At 39.0% G+C, this 24,157-nt stretch overlaps 1 protein-coding gene and 1 pseudogene across 2 annotated transcripts in view; one reads left to right on the forward strand and one right to left on the reverse strand.

The window, feature by feature from the left end:
* Positions 1-24,157, forward strand: part of Abhd3 (abhydrolase domain containing 3, phospholipase) — a 50,182-nt gene that overhangs the window by 16,776 nt on the left and 9,249 nt on the right. Inside the window, exons 4-5 of one of the 2 annotated variants that reach the window (XM_026388079.2) lie at positions 1,775-1,820; positions 22,128-22,240. The exons of the other annotated variant lie outside the window; for it this stretch is intronic. Coding sequence (XP_026243864.1) covers positions 1,775-1,820; positions 22,128-22,240 — 159 coding nt within the window. The remainder of the gene's footprint in view (positions 1-1,774; positions 1,821-22,127; positions 22,241-24,157) is intronic. 2 annotated transcript variants of the gene reach the window in all.
* Positions 7,549-8,145, reverse strand: LOC113182243 (mediator of RNA polymerase II transcription subunit 28 pseudogene; annotated as a pseudogene).

Genomic DNA, 24,157 nt, shown 5'->3' on the forward strand with positions numbered 1-24,157 from the left:
TTTGAACATTGTCAAGAACAAAGACATGGGGAAAGGTCATTTGAGTTCCTCTAGCAAGAGATACCAGAGCTATGATCCAGTTTCCAAAGTTGCCTGAGGGAAAGTACAGATACCCCAGGCTAAATTTTAGAAGAAAATCCCAGACGCATAGGCTTCTTTTTTTTTTTTTTAATATTTTTTGTTGTTGTTGTTGTTGATGGACCTTTATTTTATTCATTTATTTATATGTGGTGCTGAGAATCAAACCCAGTGCCTCACATATGCTAGGCAAGTGCTCTGCCACTGAGCCACAACTCCAGCCTATAGACTTCTTTTTCATGAGCTTGCATTTCATATTTTTCTTTCCCCTCACTACCTCTGTTGCCCTCTCTCAGTGGCAGTCACATGATGACATCTTGCTCCAGAAGCCATTTTAATACTACTTAATGTTTATACTCTAAAAGAAATTCTTACCTGAATGACAAGGAGCTTCACAGTTCAAGGTCAACAGTTGTCTTTAACACTAATTCCTGTGTGACTTAGGTGCTTACACAAGTGAAGAAAAGTGGCCAACTTACATATTATTTATATCTAGTCTGTCTTGCTATTCTTTTTAGCAAGAAAAGATAAAGGAGTAATTGACCCTACTTTAACTTCTGCATGTATTTATGGTGTGTTTAAGATTTCTCTTAAATCAGTAAAAAAAAAAATGTAGTATTTCTAATTTTTTCTCAAATCAGATTTCTAAGACTTTTAAACATTTCTCTTAGTTAGACCTAGTAATAATTTTCTGTATGCATTTTCAGATGCAAGAAACAATTGCTTTGCACAGTACATTTCCCCTGAACACCACATTGAACGGACATAGTGTGCCTTGAAATCTAACTCCCTGAGAGGAGAGCACATGTTTTGTAGGGCATTTAGCTCATAGGTGCTCAGAACCTGCACAAGGAGCAGTGGCACTCTGAAAGAAGAGAATTTGAATCTTTTAAATGGCCTTAATTGATTTGGATAAGTAAATAGCTGAAAACAAAATGAATTTTAATTGACATGAATATAGACTCACTAAGTCAATGAGAATCTATAAAGACACAAGTCAGGACTTAGTCCAAGAAGGGCAAATACCTATGTATCTGGGTTACAGTTAAATATGGGGTAACTTTTTTACCATGACACTGTGGCTACCATTGCTATGGATAGATAGCTTTCATTGAGTCCTTGCTTTGGGCCAACATTGATCCAGGCCCTTTACATCACCCATTTATCCAGGAGATGCAAACAGAATCATTGGAAAAATATAAGATCTTCTCTAATCCCCCAGTTCAACTGGCATAATAGAGTCTGTAGCACAACAGGGGGCCCCATCCCCCCAATCAGGTGTCAGACTCCTTGCAGTTCTACCTGTTTTCATCTCAGGTAAAATTCCAGCCTACATATTTTCTGAGCCTTGATGGAACAGGAGCTGTTTCTTAGAATATAAATAGATTCTTAATAACGTTACAAATACAGTGGGTAGAGGACATATTTGAAGCAATAACACTTAAATTCTACTTGTTTTTAGAATTGTTTTAATAATTCTTATCTAAGGCCTATACATACGCATAGAGAGAAGTTCTAAATTTTCTGCTTTTTTGGTAGAAAAAATTAATATCACTTCAATATAAAGCTTCCTAATTTGAACATATATGTTGAATTGGAAGAACTGGAATTGTCTTTAGACCATTGAGATGAAATTGTTGAACATTATCATAAGGTTCATGTATAGAAGTAACAGAATTACTTTCCTGATTTTTAGATGTGTGGTTTTTAACAACAGAGGAGTAGCAGGAGAGAATCTCTTGGTAAGTAAATTTAAATGATGTCTTAATTTTTTAAATGATCATTTATAGATTTATGGTGAAAAGCATGTTATTTAAAACATTTTTTTTTGCTTAAATAGTATAAGTGCATAGTAGAAAAATACAGGTAAGAAACAAACAAACAAAAAAGGGAAATTTACAAGACCCAAGACCCATAATTATCCAGGCAGAAAAATCTTCTTGGTCTGTGTTCATTCAGATCATATATATGTATATACATATGTAATCTATTTATGTTTTTGTAAATAAATTTCTATTTTTTTATAATTCTATTTTATTTATTTTTATGTGGTGCTGAGGATCAAACCCACTGCCTCACACATAGTAGGCAAGTGCTCTACCACTGAGCCACAACCCCAGCCCCAAATTTGTATTTTTAAAAATTTTTATTTATTCAGTTATTTTGTGGTACTTGGTATTGAACTCAGGGGCACTCTACCACTCCCTATCCCTTCTTTTTTGTTGTTGTTGGTTTTGGTTTTTTGTTTTGAGACAGTCTTGCTAAATTGACCAGGCTGGCCTTGAATTTGTCATCCTCCTGCTTTAGCCTCCTGAGGAGCTGGGCTTACAAACTGCACCTCCTCATCCAGCTTGAAATTCTATTTTTATAACAACTTTGTATTTACTATATTCTAAAATCAGTGATATTTATCTACATCATTTTTTAAAGTTTTTTTTAAAGAGAGAGATGAGAGAGAGAGAAAGAGAGAGAGTGAGTTTTAATATATTTTATTTCTCGGCTGACACAACATCTTTGTTTTTTTTTTTTTTTGTATGTGGAGCTGAGGATCGAACCCAGGCCGCACGCATGCCAGGCGAGCGCGCTACCACTTGAGCCACATCCCCAGCCCTATCTACATCATTTTTAATGCAAATATATTCTTCAAAAAAATAAACCAGTACAGGCTGGGCATGGTGGTCCATGCATGCAATACAGCAACTTGGGGAGGTTGAAGTCAGGAGAATCACAAGTTCAAGGCCAGCCTCAGCAACTTAGTGAGGCTTTGTCTGAGAATAATAAATTATAAGGGCTGAGGATGTAGCTCAGCAAAGTGCTCAAATCCCTGGTACTGAAAACCAAAAAAATAAAAATCCCAGTGCCGGCTAGGGTTATTGCTCAGTGGTAGAATGCTCACCTAGCACATATGAAGTCCTGAGTTAGATTCCCAGCACCACAAAAACAAATAACCAGTACAAAACAAATTAACTAGTACAGTGATACTTTTTTTCCACTAATGAAAAAGATTATTTTTGTCATGAAAGAGATTGATTATATGGTATATGCCTATTTGCCAGCCATACTTTTTTCTTAGAGACCACATTATTTAAACCTTTTTATTTAAATCAGGTCTTTCCCCCCTCTAACTCCTAGTTTTTTCCAGGATAGGTTTTCTCCCACCTCTTAGGAAATCATCACTCTAGCTAGGAGTGTTGGTGCACTCCTATAAGGTGGCACACATCTGCAATTCTAGCAGCTTGGGAGGCTGAGGCAGGAGGATCATAAGTTATAGATCAGCCTCAGTAACTTAGCAAGGCCTAAGCAACTCAGTGAGACCCTGACTCAAAATAGAAAACAAACAAACAAAAAAAATGGTTGGGGTTATAGCTCAGTGGTAAAGCACCCCTGGGTTAAATCTTCAGTGCCTGCCCCCACCACCAACAACAACAACAAAAAGATTGGAAGAAAGAAAGAAAGGGCTGGGGTTGTGGCTCAGCAGTAGAATGCTCGCCTAGCACCTGTGAGGCCCTGGTTCGATCCTCAGCACCACATAAAAATAAATAAACAAAATAAAGGTGTTGTGTCCAACTAAAAAAAATAAAATAAATATTTAAAAAGAAAGAAAGAAAGAAAATCACCACGCTATCTAATGTTTAACCTGTGCATTACACTTGCTGAACTTTTGTTACAGCTTTTTGTCCTTTAGTTCCTTACTACTTCAGCAGGTCAAAGGTAACTCTATCAGAATTGAAAGAGTTTTGCGTCATTGATACAGAATGATATTAAGACTATAAATAATTTAGTCATGCTGGACATAAAAATTTATAGTCATGTTACAAATGTCAGCACTTTATGAGAACCTGGAAAGAAAGAGCTCTTATACTTCGCTTTACAGTGACTTAGGCCCTGGAAGGAAAATGAGATCAATATGATTCAAAAGCAAAAGATGTAAAGCATTTCTGGTCTTATTCAGTGCCTCCTAATTAATAGTTTGATGTCAAACTTCACATTTCCTCACTTAGTCCAGCTCTTTAGGAATCTTGTAGACACAGGCAGCACTCTAAAGGAAAAGATCTGAATTTGTCACTGTGGTCTTGGACCATGGAAATCATTTTGGGCAACTCCTGTCTGCTGTGTATTTTTATTTATATATTTGTTTGTTTGTTTTTGGTACTGAGGAGTGGTTGCAGAGATGTTTCACCCCTGGGCTACATCTCCAATCCTTTTTTAAAATAATTTTACTTAATTAATTATTATTATTATTATTTTAATGTGGTGCTGAGGCTCAAACTCAGTGCCTCAGACATACTAGGAAAGCGCTCCACCACTGAACTACAACCCCAGTCCCTCCAACCTTTTTATTTTTTGAGACAGGATCTCACTAAGTTGCTTAGGGCCTCACTAAGTTGCTGAGGCTGGCCTTGGCTGTGCAATCTTCCTGTCTCAGCCCCCCCTAGTTGCTGGGATTACAGGTGTGCACCACTGTGCCTGGCTTGCTATATATTATTGTATGTGCTTGTGTAGGGGGAAGACGTGGTCTGAGGCTCTCACAGAAATAATGTGCTACAAGCAGAGTCTATTAGGTCCATAAAGTAAGGTTATCTGTTCATTCAGCAAAACTGTAGGATATACCTATTAAATCAGGCACTCTGCAAAGCAGGCAGGTGAGTTGTATTCACATCGAGACATAACTCTAATCCTTAGGAGCCCACCCTTCGGTTGCAGGAAAAGTACACAAAATGTGTGTGATTCAATGCCAAGTGTAACTATAGGAAGATTTATTAAGACTACAGAACACAAAGGGAAGATGTAACCAACTGCCTGAAGAAAAAAATGTCACATGTTGGATCAACTCCTTAACTTATAGCTGGATAATGATAATTTTATCTAATATTCACTGAGTCTTTAGAATGTATCAGTTATTTTTTTTCGTCCTTAATATTCAGCAATAGAAGCATCTCAGTGATTTAGGTAAGTATAGCCATCATCATTCATATTTTCCAGGTGAAGAAAAAGAAAGTCAGGAAGGTTAAGAACTTGCCCCAGCCAAGAACTGGTAGAGTCAGGACTCAGACCCACATGTACTTGGGTTCTTTTTTTTTTTTTTCCAATTTTGAAAAATCATTATTTATTTGATAGATAACTTCTGAATTCATATAAAGAAATGACGATAACTTGTGTATATATTCATACAAAACATTTTAATTAAGCACCAAGTAGAACAGTTTCCGATCTTTTCACCAAAAATACTTTTATCATTGAAAGACTGCCTCGAACTTAGTTTTATTTTAGGGGGTGTGTGTGCAGGGATGCCAGGGATTGAACTCAGGGGCATTCAACCACTGAGCCACATCCCCAGTCCTCTTTTGTATTTTATTTAGAGACAGGGTCTCATTGAGTTGCTTAGCACCTGGCTTTTGCTGAGGCTGGCTTTGAACTAACTCACAATCCTTCCTCAGCCTCCCGAGCCACTGGGATTACAGGTGTGTGCCATCAACACTGGGCATTTATTTAGATTTTTAATTAAGAAACTTAAAGCTGCCAATCAGAGCTTTTTACTCATAAGGGTTTTAACCTGATCATCTCATTTATTTTTTTTTTAAGAGAGAAGAGAGAGAGAGAGAGAGAGAGAGAGAGAGAGAGAGAGAGAATTTTAATATTTATTTTTTAGTTCTTGGCGGACACAACATCTTTGTTGGTATGTGGTGCTGAGGATCGAACCCGGGCCGCTCGCATGCCAGGCGAGCTCGCTACCGCTTGAGCCACATCCCCAGCCCTGATCATCTCATTTAAAAGTAAAAAATAACTTTTAAATTTTGACCTATACAATCCAACCAAGGGGAGATATGCTGGCCTCAAGCTAGTCCTCACAGGTCGTAGGTCCACAAGCCAAGTATCATCCTCACAAACAAAATGAGTAATATGTATATACAAAAGGAGTACAAAATACATGTTCCGGTATATCCCAGGGGAATAAATAATGCCTATTTCCCATGAGCATACAATGCAGCAAGGGGCACAGAAAAAGGTACCATTCACTACCCCACAAGACAATGGAAGGAATAAAAGTCCTGTGCCCTGGAATAGAGTGGGCACTTTGTGGACCAGGTGACATCCAGGCCACACCAGGAACATGAGTGGATATCAAGGCACATGGGGAGGGATCTCCAGGGTTGGAAAGGACAAAATGAGCCGAGACACAGCCACAGACATACTGACTATTGAGAAGACAGAGGAGTGTTTGTACTGGCTGAAGGGATATAATCTAAGAGTTGCATAAAACAGAAAAGAAAACCTCTTCTGACAAGAGGGCAAAATACCTTCCCCACAGAGGATCCCCATGTTCTCTGTGGAGGTGAAGGAGCCGAGGATCACTCTGTATGTAGGTCACCCTCCACCCCAAGGCTCTAGGTTCTTGGAATCAAATCCATTGAGCAAGAACCTTCCTTCATGTAAACTGCCTTTTCTCCAAAAAGTAAAACAAAAACACAAGCAAACAAAACAAAACTCTAAAGAAAAAGAATCAGACCAAGCTTTGACCCCCTTGTCCATCACTTGTGTCCCAGCTGTCACGATAGGGAGACTGGGTCTGCTCTGTTCCTCACACTGGTTCATTACTGCCAGGCCTCCAGCATGTTGTGCTCGTAATACAGCACACACCGCACAACACATACACTCACCCAAACAAAAGGCAGCATCAACTTAAGGATCTACTGTAATATTACTACGCTAACCTAGCATACGTTAAACCTTTTTTTTCTGACATTATTTACAAAATATCCGCACTCTGTACTGCTATGGAAGCCTTACAAATGTTACATTAGGGCTGGGGTCGTGGCACAGTGGTAGAGCGCTTGCCTAGCATGTGTGAGGTGCTGGGTTTGATCCTCAGCACCCCATAAAAATAAATAAATGAAATAAAGATATTGTGTCTAACTACAACTAAAAAAATATTAAGGAAAAAAACATTGCATTAGATTCCTCTTCTTGAGGTAGTTCAAAGTCTTGAGACAGCAAATTTACATATTTTTCTCTACTACCATGGATTTGTAGTAATTGTAAAAAGCCTAAAACCAAATTCCTTCTCCCCTGATTCTAGGAGTACTTTAATTTTCCCCCTCAGATCATAACAAATTAACAACTGGGGGAAAATTATATATGTATATATTATATTATATAAATTATATATATATATATATATATATATATATAATTTTTAAAACAAGCAAAAAAATCAAGAAAAAAATCTGTGGCAAACTAATAGTCTAAACTTTGCTACAGACAAACAAAACGAAACCTCACTTTGTTTACCAAGCATTTTAGAAAGTACTCAAGTAATGAACAGCTCATAAAAATTGGGGAAATTTTTAGGTGGAAATAAAATGAACACCAACTCATTCTCTGGCAAATAGTTCTTCTAAAATGCCATGTCCACACAGAGAGGTCTGGAGGAACTATCTGCAGAAGGCTACCTTGTAGTCCAGACCTCTCTCAGGTATGCTTCAGAGGTGCAGGGATATTGACAGACACCTGCTTCAGCTAGGCCAAGGAGCCCTGGGGGACTTTGTGGGGCTTTTTGTGCTGCACATTGATGTCCTCCAGCACCTGCTGCCTATGCCTCAGCTGTGTTAAGTGCTTCTGCACCAGTGCATCTTTCTTCTGCAATTCATTCCTTAGTTCTGAGATGTCCTGTTTTGGTAACTTGCTCTGGTTTCTGGACAGACAACTGCAGTCTTTTTTGTAGGAAAAAAAAAAAAAAAAGCATTCTGTCTGTCTTGCAATATCCAGAAACTTCTGGATATACTGATCAATACTGGTTTGAATTTCTTCCTGATTGGTGCCATTGACATAATCCTGACCCAGGAGAGAAGCAAAGCAAGCCTTGAATGAGGACTCCAACTCGTCCACTAAGGTGCTGCTAGAAGATCTCACTGCCTGAAGAAATGAAGCCTGGCCTGGGAGTCCCAGCAGGGGTCGCAGGGGTCGCAGGGGTCCCGGAGACTGCCTGGAGAACATACCACCTAACAGAGCAGCCAAGTTTGGGATGGGAGGCCCGGGCTGTACTTGTGTTCTTTTTTTTTTTTTTTTTTTTAAGAGAGAGAGAGAATTTTTTAATATTTATTTTTTAGTCATTGGTGGACACAACATCTTTGTTTGTATGTGGTGCTGAGGATCGACGAACCTGGGCCACATGCATGCCAGGCGAGCGCGCTACCGCTTGAGCCACATCCCCAGCCCCTGTACTTGTGTTCTTGACCATTATGCTGAACTCCTTCTTACTGTTCAGGAAGTAACAGGACTTACTTATTCTATAAGAGTAGAGTCAGATTTTGAAAAATCATGTGTAGAATCCTAAGAAACAGTATTGAACCAATGCCACTTGGAAGCAGGGGCCTAATTTGATCATGTTCATGTTTTAGAAGAACCATGGCAGTGATGTGTAGAAAAGAGAATGTGGGGGGAAGGGGCTGGAGGCTGGAAGACCATTAGAAATCAGTCACTACAGACCTACCTAGAGTTTGGAGTTTGAAAATAGACATAGAAGGAATAAAAAGGAAAGAACAGAAATGAATGAATTCGTGAGACCAAAAGAACAGTATTAATTGTCTTGTGGGAAGTGAAAAGAGGGGTGTCAAGGGTAACATTTTCAGATTGGCTAGTGGATAAAAGGTGCTAGTATTTGCTGAAAGAGAAAAGTTAAGAGAGTTTAAAAGATCTTGATGTGATAAAGATAAATTCTCTTTTAGATGTTGTGTTATTCTGTTTTCCTCTGCCATAACAAAATACCTGAGATGAAGTAATTCATAAAGAACAGAAATTTATTTGGCTCACTGTTCTGAAGGTTGGGAAATCCAAGAGCATGGTGCCAGCATCTGCTTGGCATCTGGTGAAGGCCTCCTGTCTGCATCATAACATGGCAGTGATCATTGCATGGTGAGACACAGCAAGTGTGCCAGCTCAGGTCTCTCTTTCTCTGCTCATCAAACCATTAATGCCATCGTGAGGGTCCTACACCTATGACCTCATCTAATCCAAATTACTTTCCAAAGGCCCCACCTCTAAACACAAATTTGGAAGAACTTTTGGGAGACACATTAAAACCAAAGCAGATAGTTAGGGTGCTTTTAGATTATCCAGGTGGAATTTTCTAGTAAACATTTGGATACATGCACTGACTCCCAGGAGAGAGATGAAGGCTGTAAATGGAGATTGGGACATTCAGTGAGCAGATACATGTTGGGGCCCAGGAGTGGCTGAGATTGCTTGAGGAGGGTTTGTAGAGTTAAAGGGAAGAGGTCTATGGATAGAATCTTAGAAAACAACAAATAGCTGGATGTGGTGGCAAATGCCTGTGATCCCTGTTACTCAGAAGGCTGAGGCAGAAGGAGCAAGACCCTGTCTCAAAATGAAAAAGGTCTGGGGGATATAGCTCTAAGAAGCCCCAAGTTCAAATTCTGTTCTCACTACTATCCAGCTAAGTGATAGAGTACAAGTTAAATAACCTCTCTGTGTCTCTTTTTTTACCTGAAAATGATGATAATATACACGTGCCATTTCACAAGGATGTTTGAAGTTCACACAGCATAACAAGTCTAAAAATATCTTGTAAAATAAAGCTTTTTATCTCTAAGGCATAATTGCTATTGTATTAACTCATTAGTTCATCGGTGTGCAAGAAGCATATACTTAATTATAATTAATTTTCTCTCTTAAATTTCTTTGTTAAAGTAGTTGTTCTAAAAGGATATAGTTAAAATTATATTTTGGTCATTCAATGTCTTTAATTCTGTCTTGAATTGGTTCACAAAAACAAGATGCCAGTATTGATTATTAGAGCTCACTTTGACAGATTCCTTGGTAATTCTTCTTTCTGTCTCACAGCTATGAATAATTACTCTTTCAGACTAGAGAAATTCTTAAGTTTATTTATACCTCTCCTTGTTCCAGAAAGGATTTAATCTGGCTCAGACCCAGAGTAAGAAAGATCTTAGGTAGGCATAAAAAAGAACAAAAGGTGAATCAGCAAATATCAAACAGGAAGAAACTGTCCCTAACTGAAATTAACCCAAAAGAACTAGCAACAGTGAAATGGAATTTGGGGTAAGCAGTTTCCCTAGGAATAGACAAATGCAAGAGTAAAGGCTTTGCTGAAATATGTCAGAGATATACTGAGAATTTATAAGGATTATCATGGCTCCTGCAGATGACTGAGGAAGCAGAAAATTTCCAGTACCATTTTGTCCTCATTAATGAGTCACTGAGGATTGAGGCCTTTCTCACTAGGAAATAAGAAGCCTGTGCCTCACCTCCCTGCATCTGTTTGCTGTAGGAAACAGACAGCCCAGGCTCAGTACATGGAACCGCATATTTCTGCAGGGTTCTTGGGGCCCTTGGAGTAGATGGGAATCTTTTCTTGTAGGATGGTTTTCAAGGATAGGAATCCAAGAATCCAACTTATTCACAAACTTCCTTATATTACTAATTACTTTCTGAATTAGCCTAGGAATGATAATTTACAAAGAATTTAGACAAAATTGAGTTTGTTGAAAACTGCCTATGAGCCCCTTGGTTTTTTTTGTTTTGTTTTGTTTTTTGTTACTGGGTCATACATACTTTTATGTGTCTAGGGCCAGCAAGAAAAGTCTCCTCACCACTTTGGAAACAGGTTTGGCAGTTTCTACAAAGTTAAACATCACTGGAAGAGACATGAAAAGATATGTTCTCACAAAAAACTTGAACACAAGTATTTTTAACAGTATTATTCATAATAGCCAGAAGGTAGAAACAACCCAGATATCCATAATGGATGAAGGCATAGATAAAATGGGATATATCCATATCATGGAATATTAGTCCTCATCAGAAAGGAATGAAGGCTGGGTGTGCATGGTGGCACACATCTGTAATCCCAGCACTTCAGGAGGCTGAGGTAGGAGGATCGCAAGTTCAAAGCCAGCTTCAGCAACTTAGCAAGACTCTAAGCACCTTAGACCTGTTTTAAAATAAAAAATAAAAAGGGCTAGGATGGGGGCTGGGGTTGTAGCTCAGTGGTTGAGCATTTGCCTCACATGTGTGAGGCACTGGTTTCCATCCTCAGCACAACATAAAAAATAAAAGAGGGATGTGATATCCATCTACAACTAAAAAAAAATGTTTGGAAAAACAAAGGGCTGGGATGTGGTTTAATGGTTAAACTCCTCTGAGTTCAATTTCTGGTACCCAAAAATAAAAATAAATTTAGAAAAAGAATGAAGTGCTGATACATGCTATAACATGGATGGACGACCCTTCTATGTATTATTTTGTGTGCATGTGTGTGATACTGGAGATCAAACCCAGGGGTGACTTACCACTGAATAATATCGCCAGCCCTTTTTAATTTTTAAATTTTGATACAGGGTCTTGCTAAAGTGCCCAGGCTGGCCTTGAACTTGCAATCTTGCTGCCTCAGGCTCCCAAGTCGCTGGGATTACAAGCACCAGCCCTTTTATTTTTTATTTTGAGACAGGGTCTCACTAAATTGCTTAGGGCCTTGCTAAATTGCTGAGGCTGGCTTTGAAACTCTTAATCCTCCTGCCTCCGCCTCCTGAGCCACTGCAGTTACAGGCATGCGCCACCTGGCTAAAATATTTTTCAGTGAATTGTTAATTTAAAAAAAATGATGATAATACTGTAAACCAACTCCCTGCACACTGTTTAAGTAAACTGACTTCTGTTCTCCTGTTAGCGGAAGCAAATTCTAATTCACACTCCTAAGGCCAGCCCCTTATCTCATCCTGTGCTGGCCCTTTGAATGGCTTTACTTCAGAGGTTCTCAGTCCCAGAAACTTCATTGACAGATGAAGGACACCTCTGGGGAAGTTGGGTGACTAATCTGAGACCAGGAAAACTGATCAATGGCTATAGAGCAGGAACTCAGACTGTCCAATGTGGTATCTAGACCTTTCGGTGGTACTGGCTTTCAATCAAGTGGGACTGAATACTGAGGGGGATGTAAGGAATGTTTTCAGAGAGAGTTTTCTCTTCAGCTTCACACACTTTGGGTAGTTGAGGATTCAGATCTGGAGCAATCTGATCCTTGCCTATTTGGCTTTTCCATGGAGGGTGTTAGGAAGGATTTAAAGCTCTTCCCCCTCCTGAGTTTTCAAAAAGGATTAAGAAACTCCCTTTATGGCATGATGAGCCTCAGGACACAGTGGCACAGGCCTGTAATCTCAGAGACTGGTAGGCCAAGACGGGGATGGCAAGTTTAAGGCCAGCCTTAGCAATTTTGGGAGATCCTGTCTCAAAAAAAGGCTGAGGGTGTAGCTGTGGTAGAGTGCTTGCCTAGCATACACAACACCCTGGGTTCAATTCCTAGTGTTGTGGGAGAAAGCTTAAATAATTAAAGAATTTTAAAGTGGGCATGAATACTTGTAATTCCAGCTACTCAGGAGGCTGAGGCAGGAGGGTCACAAGTTAGAGATCAGCCTTGGTTAATTTAGCAAGACCCTCAGAAGCTTAATGAAACCCTGTCTCAAAATTTTAAAAATTAAAAAAAAAATGTTATGAATATTGCTCAGTGGTTGAGCACGCCTCATTTCAATCCCCAGTACCAAATGAATTTATAAATAGGACTAGGGATGTAGCTCAGTAGTCAAGCACTTGCCTAGCATGCACAAGTTCCTAGGTTCAATCCTTAGTAACACGCACGCGCACATACACACATACAATTGAAGTGTTAAAATATAATACTAAATAGATATAATAATAATTTCTTAGCTCACTACTATTTATTGTATGTGCCAGGTCCTCGATGTCTGGGAGCACTCCTCCAAATACTGCAAGAAATCCCAGGAATTCAGACCCCCACCCATGAGCTGATTTACCTTCTCCCAAGTCACTCTAGATAGATTTTTATCATTCTTCTGCAGTTTCCTTCCTCTCTTGGCTCAGCTCTCACTCTATACTCTTGGAGCATTGGTTCTCAGCCTTGTCTGCACATTAGAATCCTCTGGGGAACTTGGAAAATTACCAAATCATGAACCCCTTCCTCTGTAATATTTTTTTTTAACACTCTCCAGTGAAGGTCATGTGCAGAAGGATAAAAATCCCTGTGAGGTGGTGAGTCGTCCCTGGATCAGGTGAGCTTTGTCAGGCTCCCAATGCAGCTGTGGAAGACCATGAGACTTGCCTCTGAGTGATCTGAACTGAAAAGGACTGTCATCTGTCTATTGAACTGGTTCATGTTGTGGTGCAGCTTGTGTGGCATGACTGTGTAAGCATTGGCCAGAGCCAACTGAAACATTAAACAGGAAAGTGGCACACAGGCCATCTTGGCCCAAGTTGACCAGGATAGCCCTTGGGGCCCTTTGTTTTGTGGTTAGTTATTTTCTTAAAAATTAACAAGCTCTCAGACAAATGTATACACTTGGTCATTTTATATGTCTGTCAATGACTAGTCAAAATGATTGTGCGTTAAAGATGCTGATTTCCTTATGGGCATGTACTTTTTCTTTTCTGCAACTCCCTATTTGATGAACTCATACCCCAAAATAAGATCAATTGTCCTGGGGACAATTTGGACAGTTCACTAGAAACTGGGCAGGAGTTGGGTAGAATGAACCCCAAACAAATCACACTGTAGAGATCAATTACAGAGGCAGGGTATGGTGGTGCACGCCTGTAATCCCAGTGGCTCGGGAGGCTGAGGCAGGAGGATCACAAGTTCAAAGTCAGCCTCAGCAATTTAGTAAGGCCTTAAGCAACTCAGTGAGACCCATCTCAAAATAAAAAGGGATGGGTATGGAGCTCAGTGGTTAAGCACTCCTAGGTTCAATCCCCAGTACCCCCCCCAAAAAAAATCAATTACAGAGTAAAATTAGTCCTATAATAAAAATATTATTCCTTTTTGGGAACCCATATTCACACAAGAATTGCAGGGTTCTCTGTGTATGTCTATGGGAGGGTACTAGGGATTTAATCCACAGGTGCTTTACCACCCAGCTATACCCTAGCCCATTTTCATTTTTATTTTGAGGACAGGATCTCACTAAGTTGCCAAGGCTGGCCTCAAATTTGTGATCCTCCTGCCTTGGCCTCCTTAGTTTTGGACTTATAGGCATGTACACTCAGTTTACAGAGTGCATTAAATAGTGCCATGAAATATTTGAGTACAGATTTTTAAATACTTGACAGAAGACTATAAGATGAAATATCCTCGGGCTGGGGATGTGGCTCAAGCAGTAGCGCGCTCGCCTGGCATGCGTGCGACCTGGGTTCGATCCTCAGCACCACATACCAACAAAGATGTTGTGTCTGTCGAGAACTAAAAAATAAATATTAAAAATTCTCTCTCTCTCTCTCTCTCTCTCTCTCTCTCTCTCTCTCTCCTCTCTCCTCTCTCCTCTCTCCTCTCTCTAAAAAAAAAAGAAATATCCTAAAGTCCTGATGATTATCAGACTTGTACAATGAAATACACATGAAATTTAAATGGTTTTTAAAAAGACACGTGTCTTTTTATGTTTTCCTTTTACTAGACAGAAAACTGAAATTTTTTAAAATTTTTTTAATATATATATTTATTTTTTTTAGTTATCAGCGGACACAACATCTTTGTTTGTATGTGGTGCTGAGGATCAAACCTGGGCATGCCAGGCAAGCGCACTACTGCTTGAGCCACGTCCCCAGCCCGAAAACTGAAATCCTTGACAGCCTGATTTAGGCTATCTGATTTAGGATGTGTGATAACTCTACCCCTGAGAAAGAGAAGGATTCTGAGTTATGTCCTCTACTGCAGATTAGCAAATTAATCTCCTCCCAGAATAGCTAGGGAGAGTCAGTCTACCTGATTAACAGGGTGAATTTTAAAATTTGTTTCTAGACCAAAAAAAAATTTTTTTTTTCATTTTGGAGGGATAATTAATGATATATATATACAAAGTGGGTATAATATCAATAATATCCCAAAAGAAACAGCAAATAAGAATATTGAGAGCATTTTGTCAGAGTATTACTCAGAATAATAATATTGTCAATACCAAAAAAATAACTTTTTTAGTAAAAAATTTTAAAATTCTGAAACAGGTCATCTAAACCTAGGATAAGAAATATTTTTTTCAAGTCAGTTTTTTGTTTTTTAGAAGCCTTTACTTGATTAAGAAGGAAAATTAGATATAGACCACAGATAAATACAAAGTACATACATTATTATTATTACATAAGAATTATTTATACTTCATTATTCCCATCAATACTTTTTTAAAAATTAACCTCTAAAAACCATTAAACAGTTTGTGATTATTCTTGTTCTCTTACCATAGTTGCAGTTGAATGAACTAAACAGAACAATTTTGGTTTGTAATTACTGTCAAATTATTCAAACTATTTTATAAAATATTTATTTCTTTTCATTTTACTTATTTGGTACTGGGGATTTAACCCAGGATTGCTTTACCACTCAGCTACATCCCAGTCCTCAAAATTTTCATTTTGAGGCAGGGTCTTAATATGTTGCTGAGACTGGCCTTGAACTTGGCCTTGAACTTGATATCCTCCTGCCTCAGTCACCCAAGTCTGGGATTACAAGTGTACAATACCACACTTGACTAATTTATAGAAAATTTATGCCCAAACATCTGCTAGAAGGTGTCCTGCCTTTTAGATTTTCTCTATTTTTTTTTTCCAAAGTACCTTTCCCATCCTCATTTTACCCTAGAAGTTTTACCACCCAGCTGAATCTTGCCAGGTCTTCCTTTATCCCTTTTCTGATTAGGTGTGGTTTAATTTACCTCTGTCCTGGGAGCATGGCAAAAGACAGGAATTACCACAATAAGATAGTTGCTAGTTGTGTTAGTAGTCCTAGTAACTGAGAATTAACTAGTCTTTGGTCTAAAGAGCTTCTAATTATAGTGAATTATTTTTTAGTAGGACCCAAGTTTTTTCTTTAAGTCCTGTTTGTTTCTTTTCTTCTCCTCCCCTCCCCCTCCCCCTCCCCCTCCTTCTCCTCCTTCTTCTTCTTCTTCTTCTTCTTCTTCAAACCCAGGAGCATTTTACCCATTTTACCAGATTGAACCCAGCGGGGCATATAACCACTGAACCACATCCCCAGCCCTTTTTGTTTTTTATTTTGAGAAAGGGTCTCACTAAATTGCTTTGGGCTTCACTAAATTGGTGATGCTGGCTTTGAACTTGTGATCCTCCTGCCTCAATATCCTGAGTTGCTAGGGTGACAGGTGTGCACCACTGTGCCCGGCTAGGCTCATGATCCATGAAGAAAAGAAGGCCCATGATATTCCCATTGGAGCCCATCAGATAGCAAGAGATTGTATAACATAAGGGCCTAGTTCTGCATATGAAACATAATGATCAGGACTTCTCCCTTGCAGTACTGTTTGTCTGAGTTTAGTTTGACCAGTGTTGAAGTGTTTGACAAGTGTTCAGTTTGACTGTCAGAGATAGAAGTGAATAGGGAAGTAATAGCCTCCCATGGAATACTAGGCAATTAGGGGCAGAAGTAGGAAAAAGCTATAAGGCGACAGGATCATCTCTGACCTGTTGTCTGGCATTTGTTCAAGTCAGAGTTTCAATGGTCAAAGTTGACAGTATGTGACACTTGGCATATGAAGTTTACACAGGTTGCAAAGATATTAAGCTTCCTCGCCAGCAAGAAAACAGCAGTGCCCCATTGACCTGAATCTGGACACGTAGAGATATAGTAAAATGCAGAGCTGGAAAGAATACTTAGCATCCTATGGTAGAGGCCTTAAACACTCGGCTGAGGAGTTTATACTTAATTCCATTGGCAGTGGAAAGCCAGTGAAGCAAAAAGACTGCATTACTAGAACTGGAAGTGCCCTTTAGGAAGTTTAATCCAAGAGTGCACTGGATATAGAAATATGGGTGACTATGAGGAAATGCTAGTTGTCACCCAGTTACCAGGTCATTGCTACATTCTAGGTGAGAGGTAAAAAGGCCTTGTAGCAGAGACTGTCAGTGCCACACCTTATCTTCTTGGCACTTACCATTCCTTTGCTAAGGGCTCCCAACTGCAAGCACCTGCCTGTCTTTGAGGGGTTTCCTTAGCTACTAGAGCCACCTAGGCCTGTTTCAAGGGTAGACCAGAAGTTCCAAGGAATCAAATTCCTCCAGGAGCAGCTTTCAGTCAGATACTGAAGGGAATTGGTGAATAAATAACCTAACTCCCTTGCCATCTTTTTTTTGGTGGTGGGGGGGGATGGTTCTGGGGATTGAACTCAGGGCTTTGTGCATGCAAGACAAGCACTCTACCAGCTGAGCTATATCCCCAGCCCTCCCTTGCCATCTTGTTGGGATCATTTTTTTAATTTTTAGCCATTGATGGGCCTTTTCTTTTGTTCATTTATTTTTATGTGGTGCTAAGAGTCAAACCCAGTGCCTCACACATGCTAGGCAAGCACTCTTATCACTGAGCCACAACCCAGGTTCCTTATTGGAATCATTTTAGGTCACATTCAACAAATTGTCCCAGAGTATGTATCTCTCTCTCTCTCTCTCTCTCTCTCTCTCTCTCTCTCTCTTTTAATATTTATTTTTTAGTTTTAGTTGGACACAATACCTTTATGTTATTTATTTATTTTTATGTGGTGCTGAGGATCGAACCCAGGGCCTCACACATGCTAGGCCAGCGCTCTACCACTGAGCTACAACCCCAGCCCCTCCCAGAGTATCTCAAGGGAATTGAGTCTTAGTTGCCTGTAGCCATAAACTGCTTGATAACATTTCCTTTATTGGCATCTTACCTTTTCTGACTCATTTCATCATATCCCTGCAGAAACTTGTTGGCATCACCTTCCAAATGAAGCTGCTCACACTTAACACCCTTGCCTCAAGTGCCCTTTTGACAGAACCCAGTTTACCAGACATTTAGTATAGTGGAAAGGAGGAGTTTCCTGTGTGTCCTGCAAGAGGTCCTGAGGAAGAAGAACTGCAGGACTTGACCCTTTATCAACCACTTGAGGAGAGGGCAATGTCACCTACAGTTTTAACTATGAAAATCTAGGTGTCACCTATGGAAAATGGGCACTTAGGAGTAATGGGAATTTTCATGAAGAGAAAGGGTTTATTTTTGGACTTTTTGCATTTGAAGTACTAGTGGACATTACAAAAGCTAGAAGTTTTAGCTGCCTGCTAGAACTTGGAAATTTGGATCTGGAGTTTGTGACAAAAGTGAGAGTGGAGATTTGGTTTGATCATTGCATAGAAGTCGTTGATGAAGCTGTAGAGGTGGATAACACCTTCAAGAATTAGGTATTGACTAGAGGGTAAGCAGTTGCAAGCCTAAGAATGGATGCCCACCTTTGGGGTTGTAGGAAGAATGACAGGAACTGGGTGAGGAATGGACAGCCAGCGACAGTAGGAACCAACAGGCTGGAGCCATCTAGGATGCCAGGAGGAGCAGGCAAAAGAAAGTCTGTGCGGAAAGGTTCTAGGTTTGCTGCATTTCCAGTTCTGGTAACTTTTGATCCATAGTGGTGGGTCATTCTGTGTTGAGACATAATCAGGTTAGCTAATGTTAACAGTATATTGAGAGCCTGGTGTGGTAGCGACCCATTTGTAATCTCAGTATGACTTGAGAGGCTGAGACAGGAGGATTACAACTTGAGGCCAGCCTCAGCAAATCAGCAAGATTCTGTCTCAAAATAAAAAATAAACCGGGTTAGGTATATACCTCAGTGTTAGCACCCCTGGGTTCAGTCACCATGCCAAAAAGAAAAAAAAAAAAAAACAAACAACAACAAAAAAAATGGGCTGGCATTACGGCTTAGTAGTAGAGTGCTTGCCTAGCACGTGTGAGGCACTGGGTTCTAGCCTCAGCACCACATAAAAATGAATAAAATAAAGGTATTATATCCACCTACGGCTTAAAAAATATTTGGAGGGCTGGAATTGTGGCTCATTGGTAGAGTGCTTGCCTGGCACATGGGAGGCACTGGGTTTGAGCCTCAGCATCACATTAAAAAAGTACATAAATAAAATAAAGTTATTTTAAAAAATTTTGGGGGAAAAGGCATATATTACAGTGTACACACTTGAGCCTTATGGTATGCTATTGTAAAAGAAAAGATTTAATTGAGAAATCAGACTGTGTATTGCTTTATCTAGTGTAAAGCCAGTGGCAGGAGGCCACACTACTTCATTGGCAGTATTATCCTTTTTTTTTTAATTGATGGGCCTTTACTTTATTTATTTGTATGTGGTGCTGAGAATCAAACCCAGTGCCTCACTCATGCTAGGCAAGCACTCTACCACTGAGCTACAATCCCAGCCCTAGTATTATCCATTTTGATCTTAATGTTATCTATTTGGAGACAAGTGTTTACAGAAAAACAAGCACCTATGTCCAAGAATTCCAGGTATTAATTTATTTGATATATATATATATATATCTCATGGAACCATGGTACTTTATAAGAACTAGTTTGCTTATTGCAATGTAATCTAGACTTTGCTAACTTGTGACCTTTGGCAAATTATTCAAACTTGCTGGGCCTGATTTTCCTTGTATGTAAATAAGGAAGCAGATGACATCTGTTGTCCATTCTGGCACTAAGACTCTGTGATCCCAATTTTCCATAGTCTATTTTTCTTATACTCTGTGTGTGTGTGTGTGTGTGTGCGCACGCACACACAATCCCAGACATACACACATACTTTACTTACAGCCTGTATATGTTCATAAAAAATTCAGAAACTTTAAGGCTATTCAGTGTCAATAAACATGTACCAAAAAAAATACTAAGAATGATTCCTTCACCTAAAATTATCATGACAAATTCTGCAGTCATTACAAATGAACATTGTGGAAGGTATTGTTTTATTTTAGGTTTTTTTTTTTTTTTTACTGAATTTGTACCCCTCAAGTTCATTTAATCACAAAGGGTTATTTTGTTTGTTTTATTTTGATTGTTGTTTCTCTTCTTTTTCTTTTCTATCTCAATTTAATCACTTACTGTTAAAATGTTACATGAGTGCTGGGCACAGTGTCTCACACCTATAATCCCAGCAGCTTGGGAAGCTGAGGCAGGAAGATCGAAAGTTCAAAGCCAACTTTAGCAACTTAGTGAGGCCCTAAGGACGTAATGAGACCCAGTCTCAAAATTAAAAAATAAAATAAAAAAGGGCTGGAGATGGGTGTCAGTGGGTAAGTGCCCCTGAGTTTGATCCCTTGGTACCCAAAAAGAAAAAATAAGTTACAGGAGTCATTAACTTCTTAATTCAGTTTCCTCACTTCTAAAATAGATATAATAGCATCTTCTTTACTTTTTTGTAGATACAAATTTAATTATTCAGTAAGTGTTACAGTTAGGTTAATATTTGTCTTTTGGAGCATTCCATATTTGCATATTGAAAAGATGGCAGTATGTAATAGGTAGTGTATCAGGGATGAGGTTAATTGGATGGATTGCTGAAAATTGTAATTTTCTCCAACTACACATTAGTGGTTGAACAGTAGGTGATGTATAATCTTCTTAGTATGATTATGGCTTATAGGAATATTAAAGTTGGAGTGGTGAGGATAACTGATTTCAGTGTTTTTATTAGTAATGAATAATGCTATCAGATTCATCTTCTTGTCATTACATTTCAGGTTATTTTTCTCATATAGATATTTTATTCACATACCCACACATATATTCAATGTAGAGGATTGTTCCCTTCTCCCAGACCTCAAGCGAAGCATTTGTGAAGCTTTCCTGCTATAAACAAAGCCCTTATTGAAGAATTTCACATGAAAACCATTTGTTTTGATGCATTATGTATTAGGCATAATCAGCTTTACATAACTTAACATTGTTAAGTGTCTGTTGCAGTGTAGCACAGTTGGGGCTACGTATAAATACTGTTATAAAAGAAAATATTTACTTGGTAAGTCAGACTGTATATTATTGCCTTATCTGGAGGAAAGGCAGTCCCAGGAACTTTACTCTCTCATTGGCAGATAACACTCAGGGTGGAGAAAGTAGTGCCACAATTTAGTACTTGTTGGCACTATTAGAAAGCCTTTTTACTGGGGCTGAGGTTGTGGCCCAGTGGTAGAGCACTCGCCTAGCATGTGTGAGGTACTGGGTTTGATCCTCAGCACCACATTAAAAAAATAAATAAATAAAACAAAGGTATTATGTCCATCTACAACTAAAAAAATTTTTTAAAAAAAGAAAGCCTTTTTACTTACTTGTGTATTTTCTAAAAACTAATTATTTTGGCTTTGGGGACAATATAAATTTTTTTTTCTCTAAAAAATAATTCTACCCTTGCCATACAGTTTCACGTACCTGTAAACCCCAGCAAGGCTGAGGGAGGAGGATTGTGAGGACAGCCTCAGCCACTTAGACCCTGTCTCAAAATAAAATAATAAAAAGGTCTGACTTTAGATAGGAAAAAGGAGAGGGAGGGAGCATGGGAGTAGGAAAGACAGTGGAATGAGATGGACATCATTACCCTAAGTACATATATGAAGACACGAATGGTGTGACTCTACTTTGTGTACAACCAGAGACATGAAACATTGTGTTCTATATGTGTACTATGAAATGAAATGCATTCTAATGTCATGCATAACAAATTAGAATAAATAAATAAATTTAAAAAAATAAAAAGGTCTGGAGAGATAGCTCAGTGGTAAAGTGCCCCTGGGTTCTATCCATAGTACCATCCCCACCACACACACACACACAAAAAAAAAAAAAAAATCCATAATTCTACTTTTTCTTCCTATATTGACTCTTCTTCTTAAGGTAGAGACACATTTGAGTGTAGTAAATTGTATGTGTTTAACAGAAGGTGTTTGTAATGGTTTTGTCCCATATGCGTCAAGTCTTCTTGCATGTCCAAAGTCTTTTTGTTAGTACCAACCCAGTTCACACTCACTCCAAATGGCACATATATGTACTGCAAGATAGAAAATGAAAAGTTAAACTGTTATTAAGAGAATGTGCAAAGATTTTTTTTTCATACTGATGACTTCTTGCTCATTTTTTTAACACTTCTGCTTTATACAAATCATTAACCTCACATTTTAATTTTTTTGCTCTACTTGTCACTGCTTGCAGACGCCAAGGACTTACTGTTGTGCTAACACTGAAGACTTGGAGACAGTTATTCACCATGTCCACAGCCTGTACCCTTCTGCTCCTTTTCTGGCAGCTGGGGTTTCAATGGGAGGGTAAGGTTTTCCCTTTCTAAAATACTTAAGAGGGAAGTGTTCTTATTAGCTACCTCCTAGACATGCTAACATAAGTGTTTTTTATCATATCTTATCACATGTTTGAAGGAAGGAAGGAATTAATTTGGGTGAAGTTTAATATTTTCCTTGACTGTTAGTCTCTATGATCAAAGGGTACCAGTCTTTCCTCAGGGCAGTCCCGCTTTTGTGAATCTGAACCCCACAAGGCTGATTTGTGTCACATTGCTACCCCATTGGCCTTCTGGTCTCCATGCTTCTCCACCATTGCTGTGGCTGCATCCTCCTTGAATACTGGGGAAGCTGAACCTGCAGCATGATATTTGCTGTGAGCATGCTATATCATAAACATAGACCAAACACATTGTGTCTTTCCACAATGTCAGTATTTATGGAATAATAATAAATTCACAGGCTATACCACTTCTATCAGTGTTGCTAAACACTTGTCTGTTACCTGGTAGACATAAGCTGGACAATCACAGGTTCTTTTATTCCAACCTTAATTCCTAGTATCTGTAATACTCAAGTCATACATCACACTTTACACGGGTGTGTGTGTATATATATTCAGAATATATATGTATGTTTCAGAAAGGCTAAGATAGGGCAGCCACAGGGGTTCAGAAGGCTGAATTGAGAGGAAAAGCAGAAAGCTGATATGAAAGCAAAGAATTACTGTAGGTGATCAGATAAGATTACTGAATCAGCCAAAGAACTGACAGTTCAGGACACAGAACTGTCAAAGCACAGGAATTTATTCTAGGCCAAGGTTTGGACATCAGTAGTTTCACATTGTCAGTGTGGTGTGTTGGCTTGAGATCTTGGCTTGGAGTGGGGCTTGCATGGTCATCGAGGGCAGGAGAAACTGCATTCTGCTAAAGCCTGGGGACAGAGACTCAGAGGTGGAAGGCTGTGGTGATTTTCCTGGGCAAGGCCCATGTTGAGTGACCAGCGATCGGGTCAAGTTTCTGCTGAGCGCAGTCTCAGGGTGCTCCTCCTTTTATGGGTCTCAAGTGAGGGCGTTGCATCACTTGGTGGTTTATGTGTTTGACAAAGTTGTGGGCCTGGCTTTTCCAGCATGAGTTCGATACACCCATGCATCCCTGTGCTTCTAGTCAATTTGATACATTTACTGGTGGTCATTCATATTAGCATTTATTTATCAGTTTGTGTCTTATGATTGTGCCAGGCAGACGGTGGTGGTTTTTTTGTACAAAGTGTGGTGTTGTTCCACGTCAGCACTTAAACTCAAAATGGAGTAGCTTATGACAAACTACTGCTTTATAAAATGGAGTAACAAAGGTTTAGGCACAGTCTGAAAACTGCTGTTCTGTACACCGTGTAGTAACTCAGCAGAGCCTGATCTCCACAATGTGCATCACTCCAGTCACAGAAATTCTCAAGTGGCCTTCCAAATTATTTTTTTCATAGGTGGCATTTTGTTTTGTTTTGTTTTGTTGCTGGGCAAATAGGCCTAATGTGGAATGTTCTCCTAGAAACTGAAATTTTGTTGTTAATCCCCTAATTCCAGCTGCTGCTTTATTATAATGGTTCGTGCTATTTGTCATTACATTAGAGCTTATTTGGAATTTTTATTTGCCATATTTAATATTTAGGCTTATTTCTACTAATTACTTATGTGTTTTTGTTCTAGTGAGAGAGAGCTTAAGGAAATTCAAAATTTTTTTTATCTAGCTTTTTATTGTTTTAGATTCCTTACATCAGTGTCCAAAAACTACCTTCTAATGCTGGGGATCAGGGCCTCATGCATGCTAGGCAAGCATTCTACCGCTAAGCTATACTCCCCCAGCCCCAAAGGTACTTTTTTAAATCAGTTAACACTTGAAATTTTTTTTAAAAAATGCTTTTTCTTCATTTTGTAATTGATTTATCTGT

Source organism: Urocitellus parryii, chromosome 13 (assembly GCF_045843805.1).
Source record: "Urocitellus parryii isolate mUroPar1 chromosome 13, mUroPar1.hap1, whole genome shotgun sequence".
Classification (NCBI taxonomy): Eukaryota; Metazoa; Chordata; class Mammalia; order Rodentia; family Sciuridae; genus Urocitellus; species Urocitellus parryii.